The sequence below is a fragment of the Poecilia mexicana genome, unplaced genomic scaffold (genome assembly GCF_051168715.1).
Source record: "Poecilia mexicana isolate PSO_F unplaced genomic scaffold, ASM5116871v1 scaffold_2, whole genome shotgun sequence".
In the NCBI taxonomy this organism is placed as follows: domain Eukaryota; kingdom Metazoa; phylum Chordata; class Actinopteri; order Cyprinodontiformes; family Poeciliidae; genus Poecilia; species Poecilia mexicana.
Window position 1 is genome coordinate 15,986,351 of NW_028263371.1, and position 18,650 is coordinate 16,005,000.

Genomic DNA, 18,650 nt, shown 5'->3' on the forward strand with positions numbered 1-18,650 from the left:
AAATATTTTAAAAACCAGAGAAGGTAAGATGACTCTAGAAAGTTTCTAATCCACCTTATCGAGACCAAGTCAAGTCTCAAGGGCACGACTCTATAAGTCAAATCTTTATTATTTTTAAGTGTGACTCGAGTCTTAAACTTAAGTCACTCTGACTTATTTCAGCGCTGCATAATCTGTGACATTGACTTTTTGTTTCTTGACTGTTTTTGTAATGCATGCTACACAGACTGTTACTGTCTGGGAGAAATAAAAACTGGTATCTTTCACTCCAGGCAGCAGAGCTTTATCACCTGGGAGGACTTGACTTTCAAATAATCACGTGGTTTATCTGCGTCTAAAAGTGAAAGTGAAAGTGGCTGGTTGTCTTTCTCTCCTTCAGCAGTCACAGTGTTTCAGACAGCAGCAGCTACGGCAAAGGTAAGGACTCCACACTGTTCAGAGCAGCTACTAAGTCATGTTAGCTTGTTGGAATGTTTATTTGACACCTTCTGCAGCATCTTGTCTTAAACGAAGCCGATCAGGAAGCAGATTTGTTCCCAAACAGCTCCAGTTTTCATGGTGTGCTTATGTTTGTTTACATGTTGACCTTAATTCACATGAATGGATTTCTAATGTAGCATGTTAGCTAGCTAGATTATCTCTCGCTAACATCTATGGAAAACTGCAAATCTGGATTTTAGCCAGTTAGCTGAAAGGAATAAAAATAAATAAATAAATAAATAAAAAATAAATAAATAAATAATATATATATATATATAAGCAATAAAAGTATTGGATAACTGAATATTAATCTCTGTATATCCAAACTCGATTTGCCCCGAATTACAAGACCTGCGGCTCCACTGTGGACTGTGAGTTTGTGCTAAATCTGTCGCAATAAGCAATTAATTTGTTAGCATAATGAATTAAAATTCAATAATTTTGATGATAAATATTTTTTGAAAGGCAATTTTATTTAGAGAGACATCATAATCCATTTTTATTTATATTTTCAGTTGTGTTTTTATTATTATTATTATTATTATTATTATTATTATTATTATTATTATTATTATTATCTTGTTTCTATATATTATTTTTTGGTTGTTGTGTTTTACTTTGGATATTTAAAATGTCTTCCAGTTCCAGTATGGAGTGTTCTGTATAAAATCATTATATATGATGAAAATTGTATCAAAACGACAATATTATCGTTTATTGCAATAATTTCTGGGACAATTTGTCGTTTAGCAAAATTTGTTGTCATTGACTGTTGCACCACACACAACAAAGAAGTTGTTAGTTTCAATTTTTGTTTTTGATTTTCAATTTCAGTGATCATGTGTGATGTTATGGACAGATTGTGGAGAGGTATGTATCTATCCGCTCCTGTTTTTAATTTTCTTTGTTAATATTATGTTAATATTATTAAAAAAAAAAAGCTAATTGGCTCTGGTAAGTTGGTCCAATACTTTTGCACTATGGTTATCAAGAGTAGATGAAATTTACACAATGTACAGTAAGCTTCCTAATAGTTATTAGTAACAAGAATTGTTGGAATTGCCATATTTCAATCATCCTAACTAAATGCACAATTCTGATCTGAATTCTTAGCCTGAGGAAGAAAATGTACGAAGGTGTTCTTGCGTCACACTTCTAGATCGTAATCAAGTTGCAAGTATTAAACAGTATTTAAAATTTAAACTGAAACTGCTCATCAGCTGAAACAAAGTTTAAGACCAAAGACCAAAATGACCCAAAACTAAACTAAAGGTGTAACGTAGCAGTCAGTTATGATTAGCTCCACTCCTCTTAATGACTTAAAATCAGAAGAACATCTAAGATGGTCCAAAGGATGAACGTTACTCTCCTACAATCATTGGTGTTATTTTCAATCTGTCAGTGGAACTAATATTTTTATTTTTATCAATATTAAGAAATTATTTACTCAAAGCAAGCTCATATTGTCTTGCTAAAAAAAAAAGACCTGTAAGTTAGTTCGACCATACAAAAATATTTGCACAAGAAACTGGACTAAAAATACTTGGTAAGATTTTGTGTTTTTTCAGTGTATCTCAATAAAATCTTTATGAAAGCTCTGGAACTTTTTCCAAATTTCCAAATTTAACATAGTAAAATGTTACATTATCTTATTAGCTAACATAGTAGAATGTTAGCATGACTCCATGTTTCCTAACAGCAATGCTTTCCAAGATTTCTTTAAATGCTTTCAGGTCAAATTACAAAAAAGTGTATTTTACCTAATCTAAAAAGTTTAACCCGAGCTGTGATTCATTTATTACAATTTTTCACCTTTAGAGATGAGTGAAAATAACTTTTGGTGTAAAAAAATCTGCTCATCTGCATTATCTTATTAGCTTCTGTTCATGTTTTATTCATTTATTTCAGATTTTTATCAAGTAAACTCAGTTAAGATCCGTGTGGTCACTTCTGGACAAACCTTTGGAGCTCATGATGAGCTGTTGAACCAACTGGGGAGGAAGTTAGAACTGCTTCAGACGGACCGGGACAGAAGCAGCGTCACCATGCTATTCTGTCCAATCACCTCTCGTGTCGGGTCTGATGTGGAAGCAGCCATGAGCAATCTGTCAGGTAAAATGTAAAAGAACTACGAACTTCCTGTGTAGCTTTTTCTTTTCAGAGTAAAATGTTTTTCTGCTACTTTTAAGCACAGAAAACTCTAACTTAGCCTTTTTTATTGTCATCACACAAAGACACAACAGTGAATCTGGCAACAAGGTGTCGTAGCTTGGTTACCGGAGTCCGGGCTTCCCCAAGTGTATTATAAGCCTGGCGGGCCACCAGGCTTTACTTGTGCTCCCACCAGGCTTAGCATTGCTTATTTATTTAAGTTTTTTTTCTTGTTTTTTTTTTTTATATGTATGCATTTCTTAAGGCTTTATAGTTGCTGTTCAGATATTAATCTTTCAATAACACATCATTATCAAGTGATATTTTCAAATTTCGTGTCAACTTAAACATTTTTTAACTCAAAAACATGATGGGGCATTGCATGAATGACTCCCCAACCACCGGACTTAGCAAGTTTTCAGGGGAAAACCTTGGGAGTACACAGAAAAAAAAATACCAAAAATGTATGTTTGACTATATATATATATATATATATATATATATATATATATATATATATATATATATATATATATATATATATATATATATATATATATATATATATAAGTGTTACTGGTGCAGGTAAAATAAATAAAGAAATACATAAAAAAAAGAAAATCCAGAGAAAAATATTATACAAATAATAATATATCACTAAATATATATCAAAAACACCAATTAATACAACATTGGACTGTTAATACAGTCAGCAAAAATATTGACCTTTCAGATAGTTTTCTGACTGGTTCTGCTACTTTTATTCATCACCTGTTCTGTTTCTGTTTCTTCTTCTATGAACAGGAGATCAAAACGTGATCCTGGTCCTGATGCACCACACCAGAGATCCCAGCTACTCCACGGCTGGGACGGACTGGGCAGACGTCTATCCCAATGTCATCTCCAGCGTTCATGTTCTCTTCCATGAGAGCGTGCCAGGACTACTGACCTGTTCTCAAAACAACATGGTGGTGGATCAGATGCTGAGAAAGTTGAGTTGCTGGAGAGAAAGTTCTTCATTGGATGTGACGGCGGTTGTATTAATCTCCATAGGAAACTTGATCAGACATCATGAGCTTTTTATGGGCGTTGGTTGTCATTTCCTTATTCTAACATAAAATACATTCTAGATCAATTTGTACTGACACACATCAACATCGGTTTAATTTTCCACTTCATGTGAACAAACACATTTTTTATCTCGGTGCTGTACTAGTGCCACATTTCATTTACCATAGAAGTCAAAACTCGAAACTGTAAATGGGGTCACACTTGAGTTGACGTAGTTGGAGAAGTCGCGATTGCAACATGGTGACAGCCAAACAAGCCATTGTGAGCATGACCTCTTAAAAACATTGTTTAAGCCAACAGTTTAGCATTGCAGGAGCTGCATATAATATTGATTTTTAGATGCACTCTTACTATATTGTCTTGCAGAATAAGCATCTTTTCATTACAGTTTACTACTGTTAATTTGAGGAGCGGCCATATTTTATGTCAAAGTCGCCGTTTGAAAAATCCTGCGGCTTTCTGAGAGGAAAGTCTGAATTCGGGGGTGGAGGGGATTCCAGCTGATTTTTCTGATTCAGATTGCAGAATATTCGAGTTTCGACTGAAACGCTGCACTCAGCCATGGTGAGTGAATTTTTCTAACTTAAGCGAGTGAAAACTAAAAATAGATGCTGAAATCATACGAATGGTAAGATTTTATTGGTAAATTATTATCTCAAAATGTTGTATTCAGTTGCCATTAATGTTGGTTCTTATCCCAATTTGGGCCAGTTGATTATTATAAAATATGACGAAGTTAAGGTAACTCCCTCGGGTAGATATTTATTTTAACCATATAATATATTTTCTATAAAGTAGACAAAAGCCCCTTTGAAATCACAGTTCTATAGTAAATGTGAAACTCAAACCCCCATTAAGAATCAATTACTCCTTTTATATCATACAAGTCACCATATTATGGGATGTGTGTACTTTCAGAGCATGCAACTCTTTGTATTTTCACAATAAATTTGCTAAATGGAAATACAGCAATTTCTAAAAAACTCATATTTTTTGCTAAAACGTTTTGGCGATAGGCTGAGGTGGGTTTTTCTGGCCGTATTGAAATTGCTTTAATTCTCAAAACTGCATTGGAGACACATGATGAACAGCCGGATGTTGCCAATGGAGCAAACAACAACGCAGAAGTCAACAGGAAGTGGTAGCGGCATGTTTTATAATAACTTACCTCGTGAACAAACATATTCACAATTGCAGTGTTTTCTTATTTAATGGAAACACCGTAATTGCGGCTGCACAGTGGCAGTTCTGGGTTCGATTCCCGGCCCCGGTCTTTCTGCATGGAGTTTGCATATTCTCCCTGTGCATGGTGGGTTCTCTCCGGGTACTCCGGTTTTCTCCCACAGTCCAAAAACATGACTATCAGGTTAATTGGCCTCTCCAAATTGCCCCTAGGTGTGAGTGTATGTATGCATGGTTGTTTGTGTCTGTGTTGCCCTGTGACAGACTGGCGACCTGTCCAGGGTGACCCCGCCTCTCGCCCGGAACGATAGATGGAGATAGGCACCAGCACCTCCCGACCCCACTGAGGGTCAAGGGTGTAAAGAAAATGGATGGTTGGACCATAATTGCGAAATTGTTGCACATCGAAGCCACGGCTGTTAAAAAGCATTGAGCAATTCAAGTATAAGCAAGGCGAGGTTCTCCATCATATGTAAGTACACTGTTGCCACATAACAGAGTTAATATTTTCAGACAGCAGAAACATGTTGATTCATTCAACCTTTATTAAATAAGAATTAGTTCTTATTTACAACAACAAGCAGGAAAGGGAAGCAAACTACACACACTCAGCTTCACAGTCAATAATCACATACATTTAAAACCTTATTTATGCCTCAAGCAATAACTAGAACATAAAATAACACTAAACATTAAACGTTTTACAGAAAGGTTCGGTAATAGTCTTAAACATGAAACACTAAACATTCTCATATTTGGACTGTGACACCTGTAATATAAGTTAGCATAAAATTTACCAGTAACATGTGCAGGTATCTGACTGATTTCTTTACAATGTCTTCAAAATGACCTGGTGGAATGAAAGTACACAAAAATTTTACTTTTATTTACATTTGCACCTGAAATTGATCACACTACTGCGGAAAAGGGACACGCCAAAGGCAGCTTTGAAAACTGCTGCACAGCTCACTGTGATAGGAGCTTAGAAAAGTATCAGTTTAAAGGTAAACACCATCACCAGCTGTGGATCGTTTCAAAAGCAGGAAGTGGTAGAAGGGGGTGACTCCTGGGATTGTTTAAGGTCCAATTATAAAGTTTTGACCTGTGGAAACCATTTAAACTGTTGTAAATAAGTGTTTTTCCAGGGTTTCAAAATCACCTCTTTATGTTTTTCGGCATGTGAAATTTTTTAAGTTAGTATTTATTTTGAGGCCATTTGTCGAACATATGAACTTAACATCACCTGTGAGATCAAATGCATAATTAATCGAAATTATATCTCTATGAATAATCTTTGGAGTTGTGAGAAGCTAAACTAACGAAAGAACAGATTGTCACATATTTTGTTCTTATTGAGTTTTGTTTTGTTTGTTTTGGCTGTTCATATTCTTGCAAGACTGAATAAAGATCTATTTGAGTGAAAATCAGCAATCTCTGTTTGGTAACTAAGAGTCACAGTTACTTAGGAGATGCTACTTTTTTCCTTTTTATTTAATTTTCTTCATTTTTGACGGGTGTGATCCACGACTGTATGGATCAATAACACATCCTGCTGTGCTAAACTGCTTCTGCTTTACAGTCTGTTGAAACTTCAGCCCCAGCTCAGCCAATTAAAGGACCAACCGGTGGGGCTGATTCCTTAATAATTAAATGTCTGTCTTCAAACAATCACCTGCTCAATTTTAAATTTTAATGTTAAAATCAAATGTATGTAGAGAGAAAGTTTGAAGTAAACTACAAAGCATTTTATTGGAATGATTTGCGAAGTGGAAGTAAATGTTGACCGTTTTTTTTCTTTATTATTAAAAGTGTTTTGTGAGTTTGTAATCAGCCCCTTTTACACTGAGAAACCTAAATAAAATTAACTGCAACCAGAAGCTTATAATTTATAGGGATGCACCGATTCACTGTTTTCACTCCAGGTAGATATCTCGGGTTTCGTATCAACCGATACTGATCCGAAACAAAAGAAGCACTGAATCAACTTGAAAAGTTTATTTGTTTAGTACACAAATCTAAATGTACTGAATTACAAATGTATTTGATAACTCTATACCTGCACAACACGCTAACATAAATAGCTTCACAAGCCTGGTCAAACATGGAAACAACTTTAATTTGTTCTGGCCTCATGAATCCGGCACATTTCTGTATCGGTCCCGATATTTTAAATATCGGGACCGATACAGATATTAATATGGGATCGGTGCATCTCTTCATAATTTAGTTAATCTATCTGTTTTGAGAACATAAGTAAAGAAGCAGCTACACTGGAGAGGAACAAAAGAATAAAAAATAGTTTTTTTTCTCCTTTCATTTAACATTTAACAATGTTTTTTGTTGATCTATCACAAAAAAATCTTAATAAAATTCATTGATGTTTTTAATGTGACACAGTTCCGGGGGTCTGAATACTTTTACGAGGCAGATGATTTGAGACACAGCATAAAACCTGCTGTCAAACCAAACCACAACCCAGGATATCTTTGATTAATAGTCAAATAATATATTTTGTATTTTAGAACAACTTTTCAGGAAGATAAATCAGCCTCTCTTGACGACTCAGCTCAACTCATTTCAACTAGTTCTCTTTCACAATTTGGACTTTTAATGTTTTAGGAGAACTTTAAAAAAAATCAATATAGTTTAGCAGCATTAATATGATTCCATAGCCTCTCAGTTGTGTTAACTTTCCTCCGCTGGCGTCCATGATCATTAGGGTTAACGGGTTTTTGATGACGCGTCTGGTTTATTTTTAGCTCGTCTTCCTGACGTGTTCTTCGCCAGACGAGGCGCTTCTTCATTGCGGGCTAATTGACAGGAAAGTTGCTCTCCCGCACACATTGCTCTGATCCCACGACGTCGCAAACAAGGTGGAAATGTCACCGCGCCAAAATAGTTTAATATTTTACCCATTATCGTTCAACATTCATCATTCTTACCGCTCGGTGGGAGGCGTTATCGGGCCGTGCGGCGGTACAGGTCGTTAAGCTCGGCGGTGCGTCGCCGCGTCTTTCCGCCTCTCGGCTCAGACGGAACGTCTTCCTTCATGTTCATTTCGAAGTGAAAACAGAGGACTGAGATTTATGGCATGAAGAGGAGCGGCGGGATAAAACACACTGCGGGGAAATGAGCCGTGGCAGATATGTGGTTTGAAGCGATTCATAGAGTGAATGAATGAGAAGAGTCGAACCTGGAGAAGACAGAGTTCTCACTCTGCTGATGTATTCACACCGCTTGAACCTTTTCACATTTTGTCACATAAGCAAAATCTAATCGCGAGTGAAACGCCAAGAAGAATATGTGGCTGTCAAGGCATTTTTGAACAGAAAACTCAAAAGTGTGGTAGGAATATTCAGTCCTTTTCACTCTGATACTATTGATTGACTTCTGAAGCCAGACTTGTAAAAAAAAAACAAAAACAAAAAAAAACATGGCAAGACACGTCTTCTCAAGAAGGAACTGAAATACTAAAATCAAAGCTTTCAACTCAGGGAACAGAAAGCTAGGGTGCATTCACACCAGCCTTATTTGGTCTGCTTTAATCAAACTAGTCCGTTCGCCTAGAAAGTTCATTTCGTTTACGGAGGTGTGAATGCATAATCAAATGGATGCGGATCAAGAAAGTGAATTCTGGCTCACCTAAAAGCTTAGGTCTTGGTTTGGTTAAAGTGAACTTTGATGTGATACGAATGCCTATGTGAATCACTCCAAAAGCAGGAAGTGGACCATAGCACAGGGCATTCTGGGTAAATGCAACCAAGACAAATACACTAGAGGGAGAAATGGTTTGTGGTCTTACCAAAGACAAAAGAGAAATCCTACAACCGCTAAAGTCTGACACTACTGCACATTTGTTTACATTTCATGAAGAAGGAGGATATTATGTCTCCTTAGGGTTTCGTGTCACTTCCTTCAGTGGTTCTTGGTGCAGAGAACCAGGCCAGCTGAAAATGGAACAAACGTTGCAGTTTTGGTCCCCGATGGAACCGAGTCCACCGGACCATCAGGTGTGAAAACACCCTTGTAGAACCAAAAGAAATTACAATACACAATTCAAAACTGACAAACCAATACCAGTGGCTCAAAACATGAAAACCTCCATCAAACTTTGACTAAGTTTGGCATATTAGATACACAAACAAGCTCTGTCCACAAAGCTCAGCACAACAATGGCTGACCCTTCTTCATCCATCTGACCTCCTCATTGGCTGCTGCTGTGTGGTGCTGTCCATATGTCCTCTCTGGACAGGTAAACGTTGAATGTCCTTATTAGGAGTCCACCAGTAGAGGGAGGCAGCCAATCAGCAACAGGATCTGCATTGACAGGATCCATCTTCAAGTACAGAAGCAAAAGAAAATCCACAAGGGAATGGAGGTTCGGGCCGCAGGCGAAACAATCCCCGGTGGACACACAACCTGTTTGAATCTGCAGTTACATCTCCATGGAAACGAGTTTGCTGTGGTCCAATTCTCCACAAAGGAGTTTGTGGGAATGATAATATTCACAATATTCTGAGATGGTTGTCCTCACCGTTCACCTCCTGCTTGTCAAAAAACATTTTTAAATTGTTTAATAATTTTTAATCACAAACAAGACAACAATAGTAAGAAATGATTTACTTAAGATCTTATATCTTGCTGAAAACTTACTTGAAAGTGAGCTTTGTCGTACTTAGATTTTAGTACTAGAAACTAGACCAAAATGAATGTTGGTCTCAATTTTAACTTCTTGCAGTGTATCTCCTGTCTTTTCTGCTTGCGTTAGTATTTTCTACCCTCTCTCTCTATCTCTATCTCTCTCTCTTTCCTCTCACTAACACTCAGCACTTCCATCTCTGTTTTTATTAGATGTGTTGCTGTAAGTTTAATAGCCAGTGTTTGGCCGGGCCGGATTATACAGGCCTTATTCTTCCGGACATCACTCAGGCGACACGGAGACAAAGCTGTGGATAAAAACGGGGAGAAGGATGCTGGATTCATATAATCTGGTGGTAAAACCGCAGACTGAGCTCAGCAGGGGGCAGAGAGGAGGAGGAAATGCTCAGTTTTTCTGTCTGATCGGGACAAAAACCCAGCAGGATTCTGAGGCGATAAGTAACCACTTCAATCGGAGTTTTTATTACACAGTGAATGATTCCCCCTGTTTTTTCCCCCCATCCAACTCCAGATGAATCATTAAAAAGACGGGAAGAAAACAGAGAGAGGATTGCTTTAAAATCAGCAGTTTACCAGATTATTTGATGTTTTATTGAGCTTAATGCATAAAGAGATATTTTGGGGGGCACAAATACTTTATCATCATTGTTTTTTTACTTTGATTTCTGGGATTAAAGTTAGGTTTTATATTGAGGAGCAAACAAATGCTTAAATCACAGCAGAGCTGCATTAAAATTACTAAAATTTAACCTTTTATTTAATCAATTTACATCAAACTACATAATGTAGTGTAAATTCTTGTACCTCTAATTTTTACATCTCAAAGCTCAAAGTGCTTCACTTGATAATCTAAAAAGTTTACATAGCCATGTTTAGCAGATGTAAAAAGAAACTGTACTTTGGCTAGGCCGTTAACAAAGCTTTTTGGGAAGGGCCCAACAGAGTTGGCCCGATGCTCTTAGAGCCACATGGAAACATTTATACCTGGTTTCCTTTATGTCTCTTACTCACAAATATTCAGTTTTCAGGTTTACAGTGTTCTGTACTCACATGCATGTGGGAGTGAGTTTGTGGGAGATTAGGAGTAGAGAATAGTTTTTATTTTGACTTTTTTTTTGCAAAACATACGAGTGTCCTCCTCCACCTCCTCTGCCTCCCTCTCATTATTCTTTATTCTTTGTCCAAGAATGACCAAACTTGGGCTTTGTGAAGAGGACGTTTGCTCTGGGGAATCATGTGGTGACAAAGAAAAGTTTTGATATGTGATGCTTAATAATCTCAAATAAAACGACTTTAAAACTTAAATCCATTCGTCTGAGTTCTTCTGAATAGAAGGTGTGCATCTCGTTACATCTGGCATAAATCTAACATAATGTAGAAATTCAAATATTCACTTGATTAACACTCACTTGATCAAAAGCACAATAGACGGTCTGATATTGATTGGCTGAAAAAAAAGGATTTGAAGTGGCCTAGTTAAAGCCCAGATTTAAATTTGATTGGTTTGGCTTTTCCAGGCTGCACAGTGGCACAGTTGGTAGAGCTGCTGCCTTGCAGCAAGAAGGTTCTGGGTTCAATTCCCAAAGTTTGCATGTTCTCCCTGTGCATGTGTGGGTTTTCTCTGGGTACTCCAGTTTCCTCCCACAGACCAAAAACATGACTGTCAGGTTATTGGCCTATCTAAACTGTCTCTAGGTGTGTGTGTGCATGGTTGTGTGTCTCTGTGCTGCCCTGCGGCAGACTGGCGACCTGTCCACCTCTCATCCTGAACGTTAGCTGGAGATCGGCACTAGCAGCCCTCTTGACCCCCCTAAGGGACAAGGGTGTAAGAAAATGGATGGATGGTTTGGCTTAAGCAGGCTGTCCAAAAATAAATCTTTAAAGAAGAAAAATAATGAGCAAAAAATATTCCATAAGCCAGTTATTTCTGGTTACATTTTCTTAATAAATTACTTTTATTTTTATTTAATTTTTTCAAACACTGCATTTAGATTTTTACTCGTATCATCTTTACCTGAATTTAAAATGTGCATTTAAACATTTAAACATGACAAGAACAAAAACATTTTGATGATTTATACCAGATTTATTTGCTCCAGCTCAGCACATTATCCCCAAAAATCACTTTTCAGTCCTCTGAATACCAATATATATTTTATAAAAACATTTTGAACAGTGCTGCTTATCAGTGAGGTTGCTCTGTGAGTTTAAGGCAGTGGTCCCCAAACTATGGTCCGCGGGCCGGATCTGGCCCGCCTCCACATTGGTGGTTTCTTCAACCACCAGGGGGCTCTTTAGCAAGAAGTGAATCATAGGAAGTCAAAACTGGAAATAAAAGAAGAAAGCGCCTATTAAAACAGAATTAGGTTTTAATAGGGAATTGAAATTTGAGAATGTTGTTGATCAGTTAAATCACATTGAGGGGAAAAAGAAGATTTTTCAGGGGTTTTTTATAATACTGGGATCATTATGAGAATTTGAGGTATAGATATTAGGATCCAATAGATGGCAGTAGTGCAACAATAATGGATGCAAGCTGCCGTTGAAATCTAAAGATGAAGAAAGAAGCCCCCATTTTCATTTAGCCCATGCTAGTAGCAACACGAAGGATCAGCACTTTTACTGCTACAGTTACCGTTCCTAAACTACCGTAATCAGTTCAGTTAAATCTAAACTTGGCAACTTTTTCTTTTTCAACCGTAATAAATGTGATATTCAGTTGACCTGTTATGACTCAAACTTTGGCTGTCCGCCCCCCTGCTGCTGCTGCATCGCTGTGGAAAACCTGGAGCGGCAGAGATGTCTGCAGCTTATAGCCCGGAAAATACGGTATTTATTTCATTAATAGTGTTATTATTTATTTCCTGGATTTTTTCTGTGAACAACCCAGAGAGGGTTATTTGATTGTACTTTCTGGAAGACAATACATTTTTACATTTAGACACTCCTGCAATCGTCACACTTTTTCTGTTACAAACTGACTCCGGCCCCCAGCAGAGAAAGGAAAAGTTATGTGGAAACAGTTTGGGGGCCCCTGTATTAATGTCTATGGTTGCACCTAGTAGCCGCTCTTTCCCACCGCTACAGTGTGTGGTAACCAACTAGCATCATGGCCTGTTGGCTACTTCCTCTAGCCGCTGCTGGCTCCGAAACACAACAAAACTCGTATAAAATCTTTTAACACGTTACATTTCTTTAAACAATCCTCGAACAGTACCAAATAATAAAAGTACGTAGTTAAAATAAACTTTAGGGTTATTCTCACCTCAAGTAAATGAGCAGACGGGAGACGCAGTTGGTGTTACTCTAATGTCTCTCAGCTTATGAGAAACTGCAGAGCAACAGGCAGCTCAGAGTCCCAATACACCACCTACCGGTGAAACACCGTTACTGCACCCATCATCTTTAACCCCTGTTAACAAATAAATTATCTTCTTATCATAATCCCATACACATTTAAAGAAATGCATACTCTTTTTTCACTTTTGTGGCCACACACCAGTAGGCATCACAAGACTGATAGACCGGCCCACCAGGTCGTGTTGTGGTTCCATTGACACTTTGCTCTATGCCTGTTAGGAGATGGAACCCAAATAACAAATAAAAATGGGTAGGGCGGTAAAGTGGAGGGTCCAATGGTTCCCTGACTCCTCCTGTTAAGCTGTGCACATCACTGCCAGTTCAGACTTGTGGGAATAATGCATTTAGTGCCCACAGATGTTTTTTTTCCATAGCGCATGCTCACTGCGTGCTATTTTTACCCTTAGCAACAGTTGCCATGCTTCTGACAATGATGTCATCAGCATGACTTCAAATGATGTCTGTGTCATGAGGCCCTTCTGAGGATGGCTTTATGATGTCATAGAGACCATGACATAACCAACTGATCAGTTAATTCTCTGATCAGTTACCACAAATCAGTCGACACAAGATACATTTGGACGTCTTAGCTCGCCACAAGAAAAATGACTGATGAAAGCCAACAGACGCAAATGGATGTGAGGCCTAAGGCCTCGTTTTGGACAAAAGTCAAAAAGACTTTCTCCAACAAAGTCCATCCTGGCCAAAGAAGCCCAGATTATAAGAAGAGGAAGTTTCTCGGCGAACTTCTGTGGGAGGTAATTGAGAAGGTTGCAGATGAACCAACTCTGCATCTTGTCCGTCCCACATTTGAGGAACAACACAGCAAAATTTTAATTTTGCTATTGAGAAAAACTGGAGACATTAATGTGGACGTACTCTCTGAGGTGTCAGGAGAACTCGCTGAAAGGATTTTCCAAAGTGTTGCGAGAGATGCATTCCACTTTGCCAGTGAACTGCATTTCATCGCACTGCTGGATTATCCAGAAGGACACGAGGTCATCGTGGAAAAATTCAGGAAGCACCTGGAGAATCCCATTCGCCCAAAGAAGATGTTAACGTCCACTAAAAGAAAGATCCGGAAGACGTTTTTTCCAACTGAGGACTTGTACGCAGATGAAAACTGCCTGAGTGAAGATTATACTCAGGCAACCATGGACCCTGAACAATTTTTGAGGGACGCAAACAGGATGGGCTTCAGGCGAGGAACAGAAGATGAAAGGAGAGTTATGGTGCAAAAGATCCTATGGAGATTGATTTACAAGTCCAGTAATAGATCGAGCTATGGGGCTTACAAACAGAAGGACACTGAACCGGTCCAGAGAAAGCTCGCTCCAGAAATATGGAAAGAACTCAAAGACATTGATTTTGTGTTTTTTGAGAAAATGCAAAAGAAAGTCTGCAGAGACATCTTACAGCTTCTCTGTGGCAATGAAGATGTGGTTAGAGAACTGCTCTTCAAAATGATCAAAAGCAACAACCCAATTGTGATTCACAAGGTTGTGGAGTCCTTCAAAAGAACCCTGGCACGACCGCGGATAATCAATCTCCGAGACACCTTTCTACAAAAGACATGGGGGCTCATCAAAAGGGCTGCGTGTGGTGGAGACGATTCTGATGAAGAGGAGAGGCAAGAACCCGCCAAGAGTGGACCAAACGTTGAGTTTGGTCCACGCTTAGCTGGGCCTGTAAATCTGGTCAACCCAGAGATCGGTACTGACTCGGAGGAGTCAGGGCCGGTCTCTGAGTCAGGTCCCATCTCAGAGTCAGGACCTGCTTCAGAGTCAGGACAGACCTCTGAGACAGGACCCGTCTCCGAGTCAGGACCCGTCACCGAGTCAGGACCCGCCTCAGAGTCAGGACCCTCCTCAGAGTCAGGACCCTCCTCAGAGTCAGGACTCACCTCAGGACCCACGTCCGAGTCAGGACCCGCCTCAGAGTCAGGACCTGTCATCGAGTCAGGACCCGACTCAGAGTCAGGACCCTCCTCAGAGTCAGGACCAGTCTCCGAGTCAGGACCCGCCTCAGAGTCAGGACCCGTCACCGAGTCAGGACCCACCTCAGAGTCAGGACCTTCCTCAGAGTCAGGACCCGTCTCCGAGTCAGGACCCGCCTCAGAGTCAGGACCCTCCTCAGAGTCAGGACCTGTCATCGACTCAGGACCCGTCTCCGAGTCAGGACCCGCCTTGGGACCCGCGTCCGAGTCAGGACCCGCCTCAGAGTCAGGACCCGCCTCAGAGTCAGGACCAGTCTCCGAGTCAGGACCCGACTCAGAGTCAGGACCCGCCTCAGAGTCAGGACCAGTCTCCGAGTCAGGACCCGCCTCAGAGTCAGGACCTTCCTCAGAGTCAGGACCCATCTCCGAGTCAGGACCCGCCTCAGAGTCAGGACCCGCCTCAGAGTCAGGACCAGTCTCCGAGTCAGGACCCGCCTCAGAGTCAGGACCTGCCTCAGAGTCAGGACCAGTCTCCGAGTCAGGACCCGACTCCAAGTCAGGACCAGTCTCAGAGTCAGGACCTGTCACCGAGTCAGGACCCGTCTCCGAGTCAGGACCCGCCTCAGGACCCACGTCCGAGTCAGGACCTGTCTCAGAGTCAGGACCAGTCTCAGAGTCAGGACCCGCCTCTGAGTCAGGACCAGTCTCTGAGTCAGGACCCGCCTCCGAGTCAGGACCAGTCTCCGAGTCAGGACCCGCCTCTGAGTCAGGACCCATCTCAGAGTCAGGACCTGCCACCGAGTCAGGACCTGTCTCAGAGTCAGGACCAGTCTCTGAGTCAGGACCACTCTCCGAGTTAGGACCAGTCTCCGAGTCAGGACCAGTCTCAGAGTTAGGACCAGTCTCCGAGTCACGACCTGTCTCAGAGTTAGGACCTGCCTCAGAGTCAGGACCTGTCTCAGAGTCAGGACCTGCCTTGAGTCTGGACAGATCTCTGAGTCAGGACCTGTCTCCGATTCACGACAGACCTCTGAGTCCTCATGTCTAATGGTGTTTTCAGGATTTTTATCACCAACAGAGTGACACCGTGTCAGAAGTGTCAAAACTGGATGCGTTTCCTCAGCAGAACTTTGCAACCTACCAGAGCGGATGATTGTGGCCTTTAGAGTGCGTACAAGTTTTCAATCTGAGAATACCGGAAACCTTTAGTCATCCATTGTTACAGGCAGAGCAAAGTGGAGGTACCGAAGAGTCAGAATGGGAGGCCGAGGGAACGGTGGCGGACTGGAAGGATAGAGGAGGTTCGAAGAAGAAGGAGAGACGGTGCGGGACTGACGTATCCTTAGAGAGGTGGGGGGTGGAGGAAGCGAAGAAGGAGGGAACGAAGGAGAGACATTGAGGGGGGGCTAGTGTACCATTAAAGGTACACTAGCCCCCCCTCAATGTAGAGGGGGGGCTAGTGTACCATTAGAGGTACACTAGCCCCCCCCTCAATGTAGAGGGGGGGCTAGTGTACCATAAGAGGTACACTAGCCCCCCCTCAATGTAGAGGGGGGGGGTGCGAAGAGGTGGGGGGCGATCTAGCGTACCATTGAGTGGTGGGGGGGAGGGGGGATGAACGGCGTATTGCAAGAAGGGGCAGGAGGTCTGGCTGTAGAAGGAGGGGGGCAAAGGAGAGACATTGAGGGGGGGCTAGTGTACCATGAGAGGTACACTAGCCCCCCCTCAATGTAGAGGGGGGCGGAGGGGGCGAAGAGGTGGGGGGCGATCTAGCGTACCGTTGAGTGTGGGGGGGGGACAGATGGCGTATTGCAAGAATGGGGAGGAGGTCTGGCTGTAGAAGGAGGGGGCAAAGGAGAGACATTGAGGGGGGGCTAGTGTACCTCTCATGGTACACTAGCCCCCCCCTCTACATTGAGGGGGGGCTAGTGTACCTCTCATGGTACACTAGCCCCCCCTCAATGTAGAGGTAGATGTGAGGGGTCGAAGAGGGTGGGGGCGATCCCGATCCCCCTATAAATGCTATTTTATTTATATAATTAGGGCTATTGTAAACAAATATTTTAGTAATAACATAATCTATCGATTATTCTTACGATTAATTGAGTAATCATATAAAAAATTGACTAAATAAAGCACTGGTAAATCTGGTATAACAGCAGTGTTACTATCTGATATCAATATCAGTCCAATTTTTCATTTTTGAGCTTCCCTAACAGCTACTTTTTGTAGTTTAGAAAACTAACCTTTAATAATAACAACTCGCTTTCTAAGTTAACCTGAAAAAATTTACACAAAAATCTAAAATTAATTTCAGTTCAATAAAAAGAGGCAGGCTCACAAATATGCTTATTAAAAATGTCTATGATCCAGCTTTTAGTTTATGTAGCCAGTCAGATGAACTGTCACGTTGCCCCATACATATCAAGCTTTGAGTTTGAGAATATGGGAAATGTCGCCTGAAGTGGTGGTGGTGGTGGGCCATAATTTAACAGTTTGTATATTTTTAATTAAGGGGAAAAAAACTGTTAAATTATGGAATAATTCAGTTGAAATTCCGTAAAAAACGAGAAAATGTATTGGCAGAAAATTACCAGGACATTTCCTTGTTTTTTAATGGAAAAATTGAAATAAAATATTGTTAAATTACGGGAAACTTCTGACGGAAATTCTGTAAAAAACACTGAAAATATCCTACCAGAGAATTACCAGGACATTTACTGTATTTTTTATTTTTTAAATTTTTTTTCAGAATTTCCATCAAAATATTTTCCATAATTTAACAGTTTTTATGTCAAATTTACCAATATTTTGTTAACTCAAAACTGAAATTATCTCTCTATTTACTCTGTCTTTTGTGATTTATTCACAAACTTTAAAAAAAAAAACCTTGGACTTTTCCAAATACTTTTGTCCTCCAAACCATTGAAGTCTGTATTTTATACCATATGTTAATTATAGTGTAAAATATATTAAAGTTAATGTATTTAATATATTCTTAACATTATTTTGAAACAAAATTTAATTCTAAGTCCACAGGAAATGTAGTTGTAGAACACATAACACTTAGTTTGACCTCATGCAAAGTGATATAAAAATGAAACCATTCTACAATCAATCTGCAGACCTTATTTTGCAATTTAAGACCATAAATTGACATGTCAACTAGTTTTTATAACTAACATTTACAATTATATATGAAGAGCTCAACATATTCTTGAGTTTGCTAATGTTTATCTTCTGAACATCACAACTAATTTATTGCATTTTACTATATGAATTTTCAACATCTAAATCAAATGTAAAGCAGTCTTGACTCTAATCTTTGAAGTCAAATAAACAATTTTGTTCAGTTATTATACTATAAGATGGAACATAAAAAAATTGCTTTTGAACATGAAAATCATAGTTTTAAACAGGACCAACATACTTCAAAATAAATGCCAAAAGTCAACGATTATTTTTATGAAGTACAGCTATAAATATTTTGTTAAAAATCAAATGCTACATAAACCCAGCCAGTAACACTTTATTTGAAGGCGGGTGAATAAGACTGACATGACACCGTCATGTTCATGACTTATTCATGAACATGAATAAGTCTTCATGAATATTTATAAATGTTGTCATAAAGCGTCATTCGGTAAATCATGACACTTTTAATACAAAGTTGACATTATTGAAAATGTCTTTGTTTTGACAACTTGATATTAATCTAGACAAAGATTAATGATTGATTAATAGTATTCAGAAGATTGTTTTCTTGTCATCACAAAGACGGTACTCTTATCTTTCATATGACATAAGTGTC

The 18,650-nt window shown here is 39.6% G+C and overlaps 1 protein-coding gene across 1 annotated transcript; it reads left to right on the forward strand.

Moving 5' to 3' along the window:
* The first annotated feature begins 347 nt into the window (after positions 1-347).
* Positions 348-6,308, forward strand: LOC148160506 (uncharacterized). The gene is made up of 4 exons (XM_088011887.1): positions 348-417; positions 1,315-1,350; positions 2,389-2,592; positions 3,436-6,308. Exons 2-4 carry the CDS (start codon positions 1,320-1,322, stop codon positions 3,747-3,749), a joined length of 549 nt encoding a protein of 182 aa, XP_087868013.1. The 5' UTR covers positions 348-417; positions 1,315-1,319; the 3' UTR covers positions 3,750-6,308.
* Positions 6,309-18,650: the final 12,342 nt, after the last annotated feature.

Excerpts from the sequence above, each read along its gene's own strand:
- LOC148160506 (XM_088011887.1), top strand. The coding sequence starts at position 1,320 with ATGTGTGATGTTATGGACAGATTGTGGAGAG. Across the intron at positions 1,351-2,388 it reads TATGGACAGATTGTGGAGAG|ATTTTTATCAAGTAAACTCA; the intron begins GTATGTATCTAT and ends CATTTATTTCAG. Across the intron at positions 2,593-3,435 it reads AGCCATGAGCAATCTGTCAG|GAGATCAAAACGTGATCCTG; the intron begins GTAAAATGTAAA and ends TTCTATGAACAG.